The following is a 16,324-nucleotide window of genomic DNA, read 5'->3' on the forward strand; positions in this document are numbered from 1 at the left end:
GTTGTAAATTCATCCCCTTTTTCCAAATAACGTGTGTTATTTGAGGATTTCTACATCAAATCCTACTCTTTTTTCTCTTGCTCCGGGGCTCACAATATTGTAATATTTTTTTCTAATGATTCTATTCACAATACTTGTATCAAATCATGATAAAATAACCAAAACCCCCCAAGAATGTCATGTTCATGATATCTATTTATTATAGGGTTGGAAAACGATGATCTAATATTTAATAACACTAACAACATCAACCAACGAACTAATTAAGACATCATCAAAATCATTGTATCCTCCAACAAAATGGTGTTCACCATTTCACATCAAGTAATGATTACGTTTCTCCAATTATGTTATTGGGCCAAGTTATCATTGTGTATTTGTTTTCTATGTAGAAGAAAGAATAGTCAAATCCTCAAAGTTGCCTCCGTGATAGAACTTGGAAAGCATTCACTCTTTGATGCATGCGTGCATTCCTAAGATACACAAAAATTGATTACGTGATGCTCATACATATATTTGCTTTACGTGAAAACAAATAAAATAGGTAGATGTGATCCTATCAACTCCATGTGTGACATTAGTGTGTAGATTGAATGATTTAACCTAGACATAATCCATTAATCCAACCACATGCATCTATTGATAATTTCAGCAATCCTTTAAAGTCATATATCAACATTAATAATTTTTACTTTAGGACTTGTTTTGACATAAGTATTTCCAACCTTCAATGCATTGAATGATATCATTACACGATACTAACAACATCAACCAACAAACTGATTAAGGCATCGTCAAAATCGTTGTATCCTCTAGCAAAACCATTGTTGTCATGTTACGTGAAGTAATCATTGTGTTTCTTCAATTATGTATATTGTCAAGATATCGTTACATTTTTCTTTATTTTGGTAGAACAAATAAGGAACTACATCCATAGGGCTGTTTCTCTGATAAAAGTTGAAAATCATCCAATATTCGATGCATATTTGCATTCCCAAAATGCCAAAGAATAGTTGGATGATGAATGCTCGAACATGTGTGCATCATAGGAAGACCCCAAAATAATTACATGATGCATCAACATGCATAACAACAATTGTGCATCGTCATGCATATTATATGTATATGATCCAATGTAGTCCACCCAAGAGAGATCGAATCGTTTAACCATGAGTTGATCAATTAATCCAACTAGATGCATCAATTGGTAGTTTCAACAATCCTCAGAAGCTGTGTACTAAGATTTAAACAAAATGCCTCTAACAATTTGTAGTGAAGTCTAGGTAGAGTGGAGAAGTTTTTGTCATTTGTGCAGAAATGTTGAAATGTTTGGTATGCATTATATAGATACACTTGAAAATTCATCATCGTAATTTTAGACGATCTTGAATGGGTGCCAAAAGTAGGAGCATGTTATCATGAGAGCTAGAATGTCGGGCAAATATCCACATTTGTGTGAGTCATATTGAGAAGAGGATACATCCACATTTGTGTGAGTCATATTGAGAAAAGGTGTATCCGAGCGTTAGCGTGCCGGAAGCTCAATTTTGAGATTCAAAGAGCTATACCTAATAAACATAAAGAGAATAGAAGAGAAGAGAAGAGAAGGTCGGGTAGTTAGTTCAGTTAGTTCCAAATTTACCTTGCTATCCTTTTTCCTTTCTTTATTTTATTTATTTTAAGGTTTTTGTGTTGTGTGTTGCTTTTTTGCGCGTGTGAATGAGCCCTTAATCCCAGAGCTGGCCTCGCCACGTGGCGCCACATGATTCGAGCTCGCGCCTGCTTACGTGGACTCTCCCGCCCGCCCGCCCGCCTTCCAGCCTCTGTCTTTCTGTCTCTGTGCAATCCGCCATAGCCCGCTTGCAGGCAGCTGTTTGTTTCCCTTTCCTTTCTGTTCGGCCTTGGGACGGGCCAAATTATGCGTTGATCGCCATAGCCAGAAGCTTCTTGTGTTTCGAAATGGAAGGCATGGACGTATCACCGCACATCTAATTAGATGTTATAACTTATAACCCCATAACTAGAAGTTTTTGCAGACAGAGAGAGCTTGAATCCACCATAGCCAGAAGTAGCTTCTGTTGGAAGATAAAGAAAGAAAACGAAAAGAAAAAGGAAGTATCCAACTGTTTCTTAGAAGATGTAGTACTAAGTACGCCTGCCTTGGTTGGCATCTGTAAAAGAAGTATTTTACTGTTGCTGAGATGTATCGAGTACGCCATTGCTTCTGAGGGGAGAGAGCACGGTAGAGATAGAGATAGAGGAAGTGTGTCGGCCATAGCCAGAAACTTCGCAAGAAGTTTCGCCAAGAAGAACAAATGCTGTAGATACGTCTTCTTCAAGTTGTTGGTTTCAACTGTCTCCACTCGCTTTCAGGAAGAAGACTCTATCGTACTCTTTCGGAAAAGAGGTCTCTCAAAACCGGTAACGACTCGTCTCTCTCTGCCTTTTCGTTTTCGTCGCAACTTACAGACTTACTTCACTGTAGCAGAAAGACTAAACCCTAACATTTCTTTCCTTTTCTCTCCGTTTCTTTCAATTTGACCATAGCCTTACCCGTCCTTGTTGCAGAAAAGAAGGGAAAAACTAAACTTTTCCTTCTTCTTCTTCCTCATTATTCTTGCGATTTCTGGACTCCGCTTGGAATATCGTTCCTTCAACGCCATGTCTAGTATTCTTCCATCTCCATCACTTCAATGATTATACCTTCAACAAAATGGAGCATTTCGTTCTTGAATGGTGCCTCCTTGACTGTATTCATAAATACAGTCCCTTCTGAAGAAGAGTATGCCAAGATTTTCTGAAATGTCGGGTTTCCCTCACTCCCTATAGTTTCTTCACATCATTTCATTTCATCTTTTTCTTTTTCCTTTTGAAGAAGAGAACGACAAGTTTTTTCTGAACTTCCGGATCTCCGTCGCTCTCTCTAGTTGCTTAACATCATTTCATTTCATTTCTTTCTTCTTCTACATGGCCTTATTATTAATCTTCTTATCTGAAAAACCCTTTTCCATGATCTCTTGAATCGTCTGGTTTCTATATATCTCCAAGCTTTAGCGTTATCGTCGAAACAACATTTCATCTGTCAGAGCAGAAAAGCCTTTGAAATCCGAAATCACTCATTCTCTTGCTGTGCGTTTCTTCTTTACATAACTTCGTAATTCCAAAGCATAGCTTCGTTAATCCTTCTGGACCGAGTGCAGAAATGATCGTTTTCCTTTCCCGTTCCACATATCTTCACATTTCTAAGTTATGTGCATGTATCAAAGCTTTTAGACAATGACGAACCATATGAACAGATTTAATCAAGTGAGGAGCTACTTTCCTTCCTCTATCCACAGAACTGGTTCAGATTCTTCTAATATGAACAAAAGAACTTCAGCATTGTATACTCCTGTTTCCTAATCTCTTCATGCTTCTAATATACGCACACATATCTATATGTTAGATTTCTCAACATGATGAAGCAGATTAGTCTTGCAGAAGTTGATCAAAAGTACCATCAAATGAAAGGGTCAACTAATCACTCTCTTCCTCCATACACAGAAATGCATCTTCAAGTTCACGTTCACAAGCTGATCCATGATTTTCTTTTCTCCAGTGACGGAGATCATGATCTCTCTTTATCTAAAAATATTTCATCTCCCAAGAAAAATGGTGCACACATGATATCTAAGGAAGGTAACTTAATGGCTAATCAGACATGGATCTGGGGTGGGAATGAGAAGCATCAAGCTATAAGTTCGAACAATGTAAGATGCGACCTGGAAAGCTCGGCTTCCAATGACATAATGACCATAATCTCTGTAGATGACGAGAATGGGGATCTGACAAATTCAAATCTAAACAATGAAGTCAAGTATGACCAGAAAAACTCAGTTTCTAGTGATATAATAAACATCATCACCGTAAAAGATCAGCCGATGGTGTACTGTGATGATGCTATGGAAATACATGACCCAAATTCCAACCATGTTTCTTCTGTCATAGAGATGGAGAAAAATAGCTTGTTTGGAGGTATATCACAATTCAACACATTCCAATGTGGAGGCAAGATAAGTGCAATAGCTGAGAATAGAATGAACATATTTCCATGCCAAAGCAAGGGAAAAAATGCCATATCTGACACAAATGAAGAGCCATTAAAAAGCAAGGTAAATGTCACGTCTGAGTACACAGACAATGTGAATGCCATAGTTGACACAGGCAAAGTCTCATGTGAAAGCAAGGTTAAAAATGCTGTATCTGACTACACAGACAATATATTTCCATGTAAAAGCAAGGAAACAAAGATAATATCAGAGTTCAAAGACAGCACATTTCTATGTAAAAACAACATAAGGAATGACATATCTGACACAGACGCGACGGAAGTGAAACCAAGCTTCAGGAAGCCACCAAGGCCTCCACGGTTGGCTACTTCACCAAATGAGTCTCATCATCCCTTCTTACGATGCCCTTCTGATGTAAATCTTCTCTTAAAGAGTACAAGAAAAGTGAGGGTAGACAGAAGGAAGGGTGGACCAGTAACTCCGGGCACAAACTCACCAATATGGGCCCTTGTTTTTACAATTTTTTTTGCAGTTGCCATGATTACTCAAGGTAATGATGCTAGTTTTTTATCCATGATCTTGAGTATATGATTGTATGAAGATATGGCTATGCGGTTATATGAACATGTGACTAGTAATCATCATCAGAATTTTGCTGTCGCTTGCTGTTTTTTCAGGTTTTTGGTCCCAGAGTACTAGTGGTGGGCAAGGTGTAGCATCCTCTCCATCAGAAACTAATTATATTATGTGAGTGTCAATACTACTCTATAATGCCTCTATATTAATTTTCTAGCGATATATCTTCCAGCATACTGTTTGAGGTTTTCTTCGAATGTCAGAGTTAATAATCAAGCATAAGCTTGCAATGACAGTCTTGCGTATTTCAGACTTGCTATTAGATTCATGATATGGCTCCTTTCATGGATATTACTGGAAGACTCATGCAAACTATTGATGTCTATTTATTTGGGCTCTAATTGACAATAATTAGGACTTTCATGGAATCCTTGGAAGATTCACAACAGCCTGAGTATTTAACATCAGGTATATAAAATAACATCAATGTAAGTCAACCATTAACATTGATTGATATCAGTATCAGTATCGGGATCTTCTTAAAACACACTTCTTGTTATCCGAATCAAGAAATGCTGTTGGGAAATAAATTCTGCCTGTCTTCAGGCAGTTGGGGAATAATTCCTGTTTAGACACTTATGTGTTGGGTGCATGTAGAAAGGAAGAAATCCAATGGGAAATTTTGAATCCTTTAGCTTTAGTAGAAAGTGAGGTTCTAAGCAATATGTTGTAAGAAAGAAAGGAAGTAATGTTATTTTCTGAAAGGCCAAATGGCCCCTGCACATAGCAGTTTTATATGACCTGTAGTGTGATCCATGAAATAAGCAAGAAAATATCACAAATATTAGGATTTTTTATGGCGATGTGATGATAGGGAAGAAGATGGTGATGTGGTTTCTAACCATAATATCAATTTATCTCGGAGATAGTTCACTTTGGAATTTTGGAGAGCAAATTCAGTTTCAGGTTTATTTTGTTTATTTATTTATGGTTTTCATTTTTTAGTTTTAACTGCTACATTGGGTTGCGAATTTTGAGAGAATACTGGAAGCTGTTTCTTTGCATCACAGAACATAGTGACAACTGACAATTGCATGAACCTCTCCATCTCGCTTGAACTATAATCTCTCCATTAAGTTTCTTCCACTATATTTTTTATGTTGAGCCATGAATCTGTCTATTCCTCTCTGTATTTGCCAACTTTGATGTTAAAGAAGAAACCTCCAGTGTTTCCTGTGCTTTGATTATGAAACTCAAAATACCAGAAACTCAGTTTTGGGGAGAGGAAACAAAAGGGTTCTGGGTTTCAATGCAGACAGACCTAACCATCAGCATCAGTTGATGACAATATATGCCTAGAACAGTTACCAATTTATGTCAATATATGCCTAGTTAATATCAATGGATGTCTTATTATTGCCAGTTAATTTTGATAGGTGTAAATTAATTGCAACATATATGCCTAGTTAACATCAATACGCATAAAGTAAGACTATTGATATGTATGGAAATCTTAAAATTCAAAGCGCTTTCTCTATTGGTGTAATTGTAGTGTCAAGATTTCCTTCTTGAACAGGCACTATTTGGAATGTTTGAGTAATGTCATATCTCCTTCGACCATTTCATTCGCCATTAGCATAAATAAATTTGATAAATGATATTGGGAAGCCTAATAATATGATTAGAATCTTCTTCATCTAAATTGTTCAAAAAATGCAGGAAACTGAGAGCTATGTCCTTTCCGGTGCAAGTTGACAAAGGATATATCGATGGGAAAAAAATCAATCATGGGAGTGCTTCTTCAGATAAAAGGGCACAAACTTACAATTGATTCTTCAGTAAAAAGCATATGAATTCTGATGGACTCGTTCAAAATCCTCTTCCTCACAGTGGTGAAATGTCACATGCATATCATACCCTTGGCTGGCAGGGTGTATGTAAAGCAACCAAAATTTTGTTTATATATCTCCTACAAGTGTCTTGCGTCTTGTCCATAACTTCTACAGTAAGTTATTTAGTGGAAACCTTTTGGAAAGAAGAGGCCAAATGCCCTCTCTCCATATTCTAGAGTTTTGTTTGATTGATTTTGAACAACTGTTTATCTCTGCTTAGAGTATTAAGCTTGATAAAATGAAGTTTATTGTTTCTATAAGATTTTCAGCCATATGTATATATATTTCTAGAGCCAAAATTTAGTTACTTGGTTTTAATAGAAGGGTAATTCTATGCCTTATTGTCATTTTTACATAATTGTCTCCTAGTAGTTGAGGATGTAGTTGGGAAAGGTTTAAACAGTGGATGATGTTTTCCCCTATATTTAGTTATATTCATGTTGGTTTGTTCTCAAAGAAGAGGAAAAAACTGTAATATGTAATATTTTGCCTGGTCTTTTAGGCCATTTTGACCTCTTAAAAGACATTAATATAGCTTTCTTTTTGTTCTAATTGGGTTTGCACTACCTGGAGTTCTATTTGAGAACACTTACTTGTGCCAACTTGGTTTTAAGCAAATAAATAATTGGGCCATATATATAATATGTACAATTGGGTTCATTATGAGTCACTGCTGATTGTGAACAATTCTGTTACCAATGATGAGAAGATGAAGGGAAGGAAAATAAAGAATTTGATAGAAAGCTAGTTATTGAATGATTGAAATTTGAATAGCACTTATTGACTTGGCATGCCTAGAAACCTCCTTTTCTTATGAAGACATGATGGAGAGTAGTACTGCAACGTTTTACAAGCTTGAATATTAGGGAAGCTCAAAAATTTCTTCAATGTAATGTATAAAAGTTTCATGTTTATTCTCTCTTTCTCATCTTATCTTTGCGTGACCTACTGTTCCCCGTAACCACCTCATTTCTCATCATTACATTGGGGCATACATCCTTGCCCATTTTTTTCATTTGATTGCATATCGGATGCTAGTGCCATTGCAAGATTTTTATTCCAATGATAAGAACAAGGCAAATTGTTCATTTCCTATTTTCTAGTTTTCATGCCATTATTCTGCATGATATTTCTAATCTCGACAATTGATTATGTGTCAATTAATGATGTATACAAAAAACATGTTCGAATTGCAATTTGTAGGGAGCTTCCACTTATTAGGTGCCAATGACTAATGGCCAATGGATTGTAATGTGAGAGGAACCCTTTGGGCTTTTGCAACCTATATAAAAGAGTGGTATATATTTATGCACCTATTTGGGTGTCCTAACTACATTTTGGTTCTTATTCTCTGTCATTTGCATCCACTAAGAGCCGTTTTCCTCCACGTAGCTTTTCTATACTAAATGTGACCCCTTTTAATGTTTGTTGTGATTAGTAGTTATCTATTTAACGAAGACTTATGAAATTCTAAAATTATGCAGTGATTAGATGCGTGTGTTAATTTTAGATTAACTTAGGAAGCCTTTGAGCACGTTTGCATGGAGTGGAGATGTAAGTATTTTTTACGTGTTGAGGTAAGGCATGGTCTTTGCCATTGGGGAGTGATGCCTCCCAATTTGTCGACTAGCAGGCAGGTGGGGGAAGATGACCTCTTGGGACTTGATACAAACCTTTGCATGGTGGGAGTGCACTAAATGCATGGAATGAGTGGGTTTGATACTAGTTGGGCGAATTTATGTGCACTCGAAGAGGAGCAAACACGGTGATAGTTGTGAGGGGTAGGTATTGGTAGTTGGCTATATGAATAGATATATCATATGAGCGAAGCGTATATTGAAGACGAGAAGAAGGGCTTGTTTGCATTAGAGGACTTCCCACGTGTTTTTTAAACATTTTTGAAATGTTAAATACTTGTTAAATACGTAGATTGCATAGAATACATCGAATACGTTCGGAAATAACCTAACATCATGTATTGTGTTGGCTGGTTGGTTGTCCCCCCCACCCCTTCCAATGGCCCCCATGGTTATGTATGTGTGTCTCTCTCCTTTGGCCATTTTTGGAGGAGGAGGCCAAAAGATTTCAATGAGAAGATTTATTATTTGTTGCTTTCTATTTCAAGACACTTTTAGGAAAAACAAAATTGAAAAAAAAAGCACCATACTACAGTAATAGTAATAGACTATAGTAATAATTATAATTAATGTAATACTATTACTACTACTAGTAAATACTAATAGTTTATAAATAATAATCAAATTTTGCCTTCACAGTGATTTTGGTTTTTGTTATTTAAAAAAGCTAAAAAAAGGCGGGAGGAAAGAAAAGCCCAGCCGCAATTTTATTTATTTATTTATTTTTTCAATGTTTAGCGCGCATAATAATACGTAATAAAAATTATAAAACAAATAGAAACTTTTTTTTCCTTTTCATTTAACGACTAGAAATAGGTAATTACTGCTATTTATTTCTCTATTTTTGACCATTTTCTCTCTCTTCTTTTTTGGGCCTCTCTCTCTCTCTCTCTCTCTCTCTCTTTCTGCTTTGGTCTCTCGGAGCTCCGCCATCGCTCGAGCTTCCATCTCTGCAGAAGTAATTTCACTTCCTCATTCCTTCTGTGTGTGTGTGCGTGTGTGCGTGTGTGCGTGCAGAATTTCCCCTTTTTCTGCACACTCCTCCTCGCTTGTTCATCATCTCCTACCATTCCCCACAGTGAATGCAGGAAATAACCTCCCTCCCGATGCCTCGCCTCATTATTTCTCGCAGGAATGAGCTTTTCTTTCGATCAGGAGTCGCCGTGTTTCTGAATTCTGGACTATGTTCGACCTAAATGAAGTACCTGATCAGGCTCAAGCTCAAGATCTATCTCAGTCTCAGGTCCATTCTGAAGATGCGTTAAATACCGAATCTTTGAATGATAACGATAAGAAACAGAGGGAGAATCGTAACAAAGCTAGTGGTGCATATGTTCGTCCTCACAGAAGCTTCACCTCTCACGAAGATGTAATTTTCCGTCTTTATGAATCTCCTGAAACTTCTGTCACAGCTGTTGCATAAGGCAAGGTCTATAATGCTTCTCGTACTGCGACGAATACTACCAAATATTCAACATTGTTTTCTTCCTTCAATTTGCCCTTTGATAAATCGCGAAATGCAAATATCGAAACAAAAGAACTGTGAACCTCTGCTTCATCAAGATTATGATGTGTCGGGAACTTTTATTGAAGACAAAAGAGATGATTGTGATGACCAGTTCGGGAAAAAATATCCATTAATGTCTGTCTCATCCACCTGTCAGAAAAACAAATATTCGTTTGATCAATCTGGCCATCAAACGAAGACATCTGAAGAATTTCTGCTAATGAGCGAAGATTTACTCGATCAAATTGTGATGACCAGTTCGGGAAAAAACATCCATTAATGTCTGTCTCATCCACCTGTCAGAAAAGTAAATATTCGTTTGATCAATCTGGCCATCAAACGAAGACATCTGAAGAATTTCTGCTAATGAGCGAAGATTTACTCGATCAATCTGTCTATACACAGAAAAATAAAGATTTACGCCGTCAATCTGACCTTCAAAACTCAAGCCAATGCGAAGGTGTTCTCTTTAAATGTGACCATCAGAATACTGAAGCGTTAGACCAATCTGACCATAAAACAAGGAAAACTGAATACTTACTCTATCAATAGGACAATCAAAGTGACGATTTGCTAGATAAATCAGACGCTGTTGACCATTGGAACATTTTGTTGAAGCAAACATTAAACGAAACACAAAACATGGTTCATCAAGAACCCAAAGGCCAGAATACCATTTTAGAGAGTTGTACGTTGAACTTCTCTTTAGATACGAACATAAGATCTACACCTCAGAAAAAGCAAAGTGATCTGAAGAGTTCTGGTTCAGATATGCTCAAATTTTCTATAAGATCAATATCCTTGAAAAATTCAAACGATGTGGATCTTTCAAGTTCGAAGACCTTAGAGATGCCTGATCTTTCTCTTGGGAGCAGTAAAGTAACCCCATTAACGTTGAAGAAAAGCTTGGATCTGTCTCCTTTTTGGAGTGGAAAGTTGCAATGTCTTGATGATGATGCAATTATTCACATTCCTCTTGTTGCTTTTTGCTTAGGAATCATGAAATATGATTCGAGATTGAAGAGATTCCGACTATGTTGAACACGCAGAAACTCGTGGATTTGGAGGAGTATGTTGTTTTTTGGCATCTTTTTGGCCTAAAGAGAAAACGAACTGCACATATTTAAATATGTATGCTGAAAAGCTTCATTTTTTGTGTTGTGCATCTATTTCTTGTCTGCAGGTTACAGAATAGCTTGCTCAATGGGGTGGCTGAACCTCTGACACAGTTTAAGACCTCGTTGGATGCCTCTACAGAAGAGGTCAACAAATTCAATTTAATGGTAGACAGAATATGTGCTCTTCTTTGCTTTCTAATCATTATAATGTTATTCAGTAAACATCAATGACTTTATGAGGGTAATGGCATCTACACAACATGCCTGAATGAGATTTTGAGATATATATTATTGCAAATGATAGATATAGTCTGCTGGAGATGAGCTTGCTAACACAATTGTATTGAGTTTCTACAGGTTATGTATGCATGCAGAGTAATTTCCATCTGCCTCTCCTTCATGATAGAGGGATATTCATTTATCTTGTGAAACAGACTTAATATTTGAGGAATGATGAGCAATTATGATTCAATACCGTCAACTGCAAACAAACATAGAATAGACAGGTTATGTACGGACTTAAGCATGTGCAATGAAAAACTTAACCACTTCCATTATTTGAAACAAAAGCATGAATCTTAGCCTGAGCTAGTGCATATTTTTGTACTTCACTCATTGGAAATAATACTTGTTGCTTTTAAAGTTATTATTGTTGGAGACATTTACAGCCTACAGTTAGGGTACTATAACAGTCAGCTAGGGGTATTTACTGCCATACTAGTTAGCATAGTTGGTCGATTTTGGAGTTAGACAGGGACCTAAATGAATCATTTTGGGATCTCATTTAGCACCCTATACCCACTCGAGTAACCCTATGCCTACAACCATCCAGCTTCTCTAAGTTGAGCCTGTATAAAAGGTCACTTGCCTATTTGTTTTCTTACCTGTTGTGTGCTCATTTCAGCCCATTTCCTAGGCCTCCTAATTGGGAAGAAGCTCTCTCAGCTCTTGTTGTTTGAAGAGCATTTTGATTGTTGAATTGGAGAATTTAGCATCATCAATGGATTTAGTCAGCAACAAAAGCGATTCTAACTCTTAAGAGGTGGAGTGTTGTTATGGTCATAAGAAGGGTTGCTTCAATGAAAACAATTGGATTATTTTTGGTACACATCAATGTTGTCTTGGGTATGAAGGACATATATTGGATGAAGTTTTGGCACATGGAATGTGTGAATGATCTCTGTTCAAATTCACCACTACATTTTCTCATGGTAATGATGAAGTGATGAAAATTTTCCCGTATAGGGTAGCCTTTACCTCCATGGAACTCTTAAAGGACAGGGGAATTGTTATAATTCACCTGATATCAGTGTTGCATTGCTTGTCTATTCTTTCATGGTAAACATGGTTGTCTTGTAAAAGCAATGCTATGGTATGAAGCATGCCACGAAGTGCAGCTCTGATTCAGATACACATGGCATATTCTATGGACATGGTGTTGGATGCACTCTTTAGCATGGTGCGATTCTGGTTTGACTGGGGATTGTGACACTTGTTGCCCAATTACGTCAGTGGTATTCAGTTTGGATTCTGATTTCATAGAGCTATGAGTGGCAACCCACTGTTGTGTTATCATCGATTTTAGCACTGGGAAGCTTGTTTAAATTCATGTGAAGCCATTTGGACACTTCCACTTCTTGGTGAGTTGCAGTCGCCTTAGTTGATCACTTCTCTTTTCGGTATGATAACCAGGCTTCCTCTCCATTTGCTCAGATGTACGTTTGTCATGCCTATAACAAACATATTGAGGTGCGATAACAAGACCAATAAAAAAGAGGGACAGGGAAAACAAGAAAGATCATATTGTTATGAAGCGCTCACGGGAGTTTCAAGCTAATGCATTGGAATCTGAACAGGTTAAAAATGAAAACATTGATTTAAAATCAAATACCACTTTGGTGACTGTGGATTGTCAATCACAAAAGCACTCTGAATTGGTTGGAAAAATGGTCTTCACTAACCCAAGCATAAATTCCCGTTCCGTCAATCTCCAGGAGGTCAGGCCTCTCTCAAATCACATGGGGACTGATGATATATTGAAAACAAAAGACGTAAAATCGTATAGTGTGGAGATTGTGAAGACCCTACTGAAATTTAAAAATGAAGATAATATAGTTTCACTATGTCAAGGGAATAACATGATGGAATTGGATCTGGGATTTAATGTAGTAAATATGAGAGGCGAGGTATTGGAAGATGAAGCTCCATCTAAATTGGGAGAGAATTTGTGAGTCCCCATTTGTTATTGTGGAGAAAGGAGACAAGGAGAAACCATGTTTGGAATTTCCTGTTGATGTCTTTGACAAAGAAACTCGAACTTGGCTTCTATCAAAGCAAAATGCTCTTTATCTTCACGAAGATTATGGTAGGTGAACTGAAGCACCCTTTGTTATCTTTAGTTCTCCCCAAATCATTTTGAGGTTCACTCACATAAGTGTTTGGGGAAAATTCCAAAATACCCATGAGGTTTAGGGTTTAGGGTTTAGGGTTTGCATTATATCCCCAACCTCCATTGCTCAAAATCCCAAAGAGAGAAAAGGGTATGAATGGAGAATCGTTAAAACCATTTGGAGAACTAATGAAAATTTTAGGGCATTTTGGGAAATAAAGAGAACTTCAGGCATGTTTCGGATTTCGCAGTAATTTTAATGCATGTTAAGTGTTGTCTTCCGTTAGTATTGAACGTATTCATGGAATTGCTATTTGTTTCACAGGTGTGCATGCTGTTATTAATACAGAACCGTCAAACTCCAATTCTTTCTCAAAAGCAGATTGCCAGAATAGTTAGGTCTTCCTCTGCATTAAATCTTTAAGTTTTGTAATTGTACATTTCTAAGTATTTTGATATGGTCATAGGTACTCTGTATGTGAGGATTTCTATGGCAACATCACAGTCGTGCGATGCAATGGAAGCTAAGTGGTTTGTTGATCAAGCTGCATGCATGATAAAATCTATTTCAAGTAGGGGAGTATTTATTAAATGCCTTTGGTATGAGGGCCCAGTACAGTTACAATCAGGGGATGCTGCGCCTTCTGTATCCCTGATTGTAAAAAAGATTAAGGGAGATGATGGTAAAAATCTAGAGAGGATTCAGGACTTGACCGGGGTGATGATTGGAGTTGTATTGCGGAAGAGCAATGTTCCTGTCGCAAATGAAATTGAGCCCATGTCTTATCCTTGTTTCATAGGGTTACGCCTAAAATGTGTAAGAAGGAAGGGGCTACTGGATGCATCACAGAAAGCAGAGACTCTTCTTGAAAGCGTTGCTGATCATTTCTCAAAAGAACTGGCAAACTATATTGCAACCCGCATTTCAGACTTGCAGGAATCATCATTGCATCACATTGAAATAGTTTCTAATCAAGATTCTCATTCAGCCCATGTAATACTAATAAAAGAACTTGAAAACTCACCATTATCTGGGGAACAAGTTATTCAGGTATCTTCTTCAGATCCTCCCAATGTAGATGGGATCAAACTTGGTGGATTGCATGAGAATGATAGCAGAGTGTTGAGCAAATCCATCAACATGAACAAAGAATCTGATAGAATCTTGCCTGTGGAGACAAAGGAGGTAACCTCAAGATCATTACATGTGAGCAATATACCTGCACATGTCACCTCAGTCAAGATTCAATATATTTTTGAGTCTATTTTGAAAGATAAACTTAAAGACATCAACAGTAAGATACATACCAAAAACATTCTGTGCTATTGTTGAGTTGGCAAATAATAAACTTGTCAACGAATGTCTGAAGCTTTTTACAGAAGATAGAAGTATATTCCATGGTCTAAGTGTTGAGCTTGGCACCTCTGCAAACATTAGTACTGGTCAACCATGTTCCACTCTCAGAAGTGGAGAAACAAATATGAGGGACATCAATGGAGAGAGTTTTATGACTCTTTCCTTGACAAGGAGTAAATCTGATGCCTATGCTCGGCAACAATAAGAATCTACCGACAATGACAGCGATTCTGATTATTTCCGCAATCTATGGTATAGTGACAATGTAGCTAATGCGAGTGATTATTTTCTTGATAAGCCTAGGCCCCTTTTTTTGAGTGAGCTAATGAGAAATGCATCTGCTCAAACCATCAAGGAACTTTTTGAGGATATAGTTACTACTTATATAGGTCCCTCATTAATCAGTTCAAGTGGAAAACAGCTAGTTTTGGATGTGAGATACGTTCCATCCAGAGGGTGTGCATTTGTGGATCTTGCCACTCCTGAGTTAGTGGAATTTATGCTTGATTTGCATACTCGAAGACCAGAAGTCTTTTTAAACATGAAGATGGAGCTCGGTAGAGGACCAGTCCCTTTTTCAATCGAAGGTGATGCAGAGAGAAGGTTGAATACTCGTAATTGGGATGGAATGTGCAGGAAATCTCAATCTGGTTCTCAATTGTGTGAACATCGTCTTGCTTCAACAGTCTCCCAAAAGGTAAAAAAGGGACCTAGTGGGAGCTACAATGATTATATGGACAATTCTGATATTAGTGACGATTTCTTGAGGCAAAATTCACAAGTGAAGAAGCTACGATCAGATCCAGAGAAGACCATCTACGCTGATAGACTTCCAGAGAGTGCATCAGAAGCCACGATAAAGAAAATCTTTGAGCGTGTTCTTTTGCAAAATCTGACTCAAGAAGAATTAGAGCTTTTTGGTGATAAGTTGATAACTGAAGTGAGATATGTTCCTTCAAAGTATTGTGCATTTGTTGTATTTGTTGAGGAAGAGCTCACTAGAATGGTACTGAAAATGTATAACCAGAAGGAAGATGCCTTTGAGCAAATGCGTCTTAAGCCTCACTTCCATTCACTGATGGAGGATTTATACAGACAGGATCCACATAATATAGATGGCACACTTCACACATCCTCCTTCAGAGAGCTCAGCAAACCTTAAGGTTGACGATTATGTAAGACCATGGCAAATAGAGTTATATGATTCTCATAATAATCGATCAGCAGCCCATCATGCAATTACAGCATCTGCATTCAAGGAAGTGAATAGGAGGAAATCAGTATATGTTGATAGGATTCCTGAAGAGTTGTCTGAGTACACCATGACTGATATGTTCGAAAAGGCATTCCGAAACAAAAAACATGGATATCATGGATATATGGTTGTACAGGTAGCTTATTTTAGGGATAAATTTGATCCTAAGAAGTTATGTGCTTTTGTGGAACTGAAGACTGAAGATGGAACACAAGATTTGGTAGATTTGTATAATGCAACTCTATTTATTTATTGTGCCTTATTCACTGTCCAACTCTTCAAGAGAACAGAATGCGCTATATTCTAGTTCAAGAATTTTCTTTAGTAAAATGTGCAATCTTTTCCTAAGTTGTTGCAAGCAGTTTATTGCCCCAGTTTGAATGAAATCATCAATTTATTATCCACTAACATTCTTGAGCATTCACTAATGGTTTGCCTTTTAATTTTATTCCTCATATATGCATGTGTACTTGTAAGCATGATTGGAACAGGATAGCAGCAATGCATTTGCTTCATGACAATGTCACCCTAGATCCAAGAAAAC

At 37.3% G+C, this 16,324-nt stretch overlaps 1 protein-coding gene and 1 pseudogene across 2 annotated transcripts; both read left to right on the forward strand.

The window, feature by feature from the left end:
* The first annotated feature begins 2,318 nt into the window (after positions 1–2,318).
* On the forward strand, positions 2,319–6,824 carry LOC147867614 (uncharacterized). Its single transcript, XM_087315400.1, has 4 exons — positions 2,319–2,421; positions 3,446–4,599; positions 4,727–4,796; positions 6,345–6,824. The coding sequence occupies exons 2-4, from the start codon at positions 3,456–3,458 to the stop codon at positions 6,454–6,456; spliced, it is 1,326 nt and encodes a 441-aa protein (XP_087171526.1). The 5' UTR covers positions 2,319–2,421; positions 3,446–3,455; the 3' UTR covers positions 6,457–6,824.
* Positions 6,825–9,180: 2,356 nt separating this feature from the next.
* On the forward strand, positions 9,181–16,087 carry LOC147867615 (uncharacterized; annotated as a pseudogene). Its single transcript, XR_015529382.1, has 9 exons — positions 9,181–9,568; positions 10,214–10,730; positions 10,845–10,996; positions 11,423–11,481; positions 12,025–12,117; positions 12,322–12,389; positions 12,542–13,144; positions 13,494–13,562; positions 13,636–16,087. The product of XR_015529382.1 is annotated as an uncharacterized LOC147867615 (transcript).
* The last annotated feature ends 237 nt before the right edge of the window (positions 16,088–16,324 follow it).

Source organism: Azolla caroliniana, unplaced genomic scaffold (genome assembly GCF_043228905.1).
Source record: "Azolla caroliniana isolate FFs.n. ecotype wild unplaced genomic scaffold, voAzoCaro1.0.p SCAF_2, whole genome shotgun sequence".
Taxonomy (NCBI): Eukaryota; Viridiplantae; Streptophyta; class Polypodiopsida; order Salviniales; family Salviniaceae; genus Azolla; species Azolla caroliniana.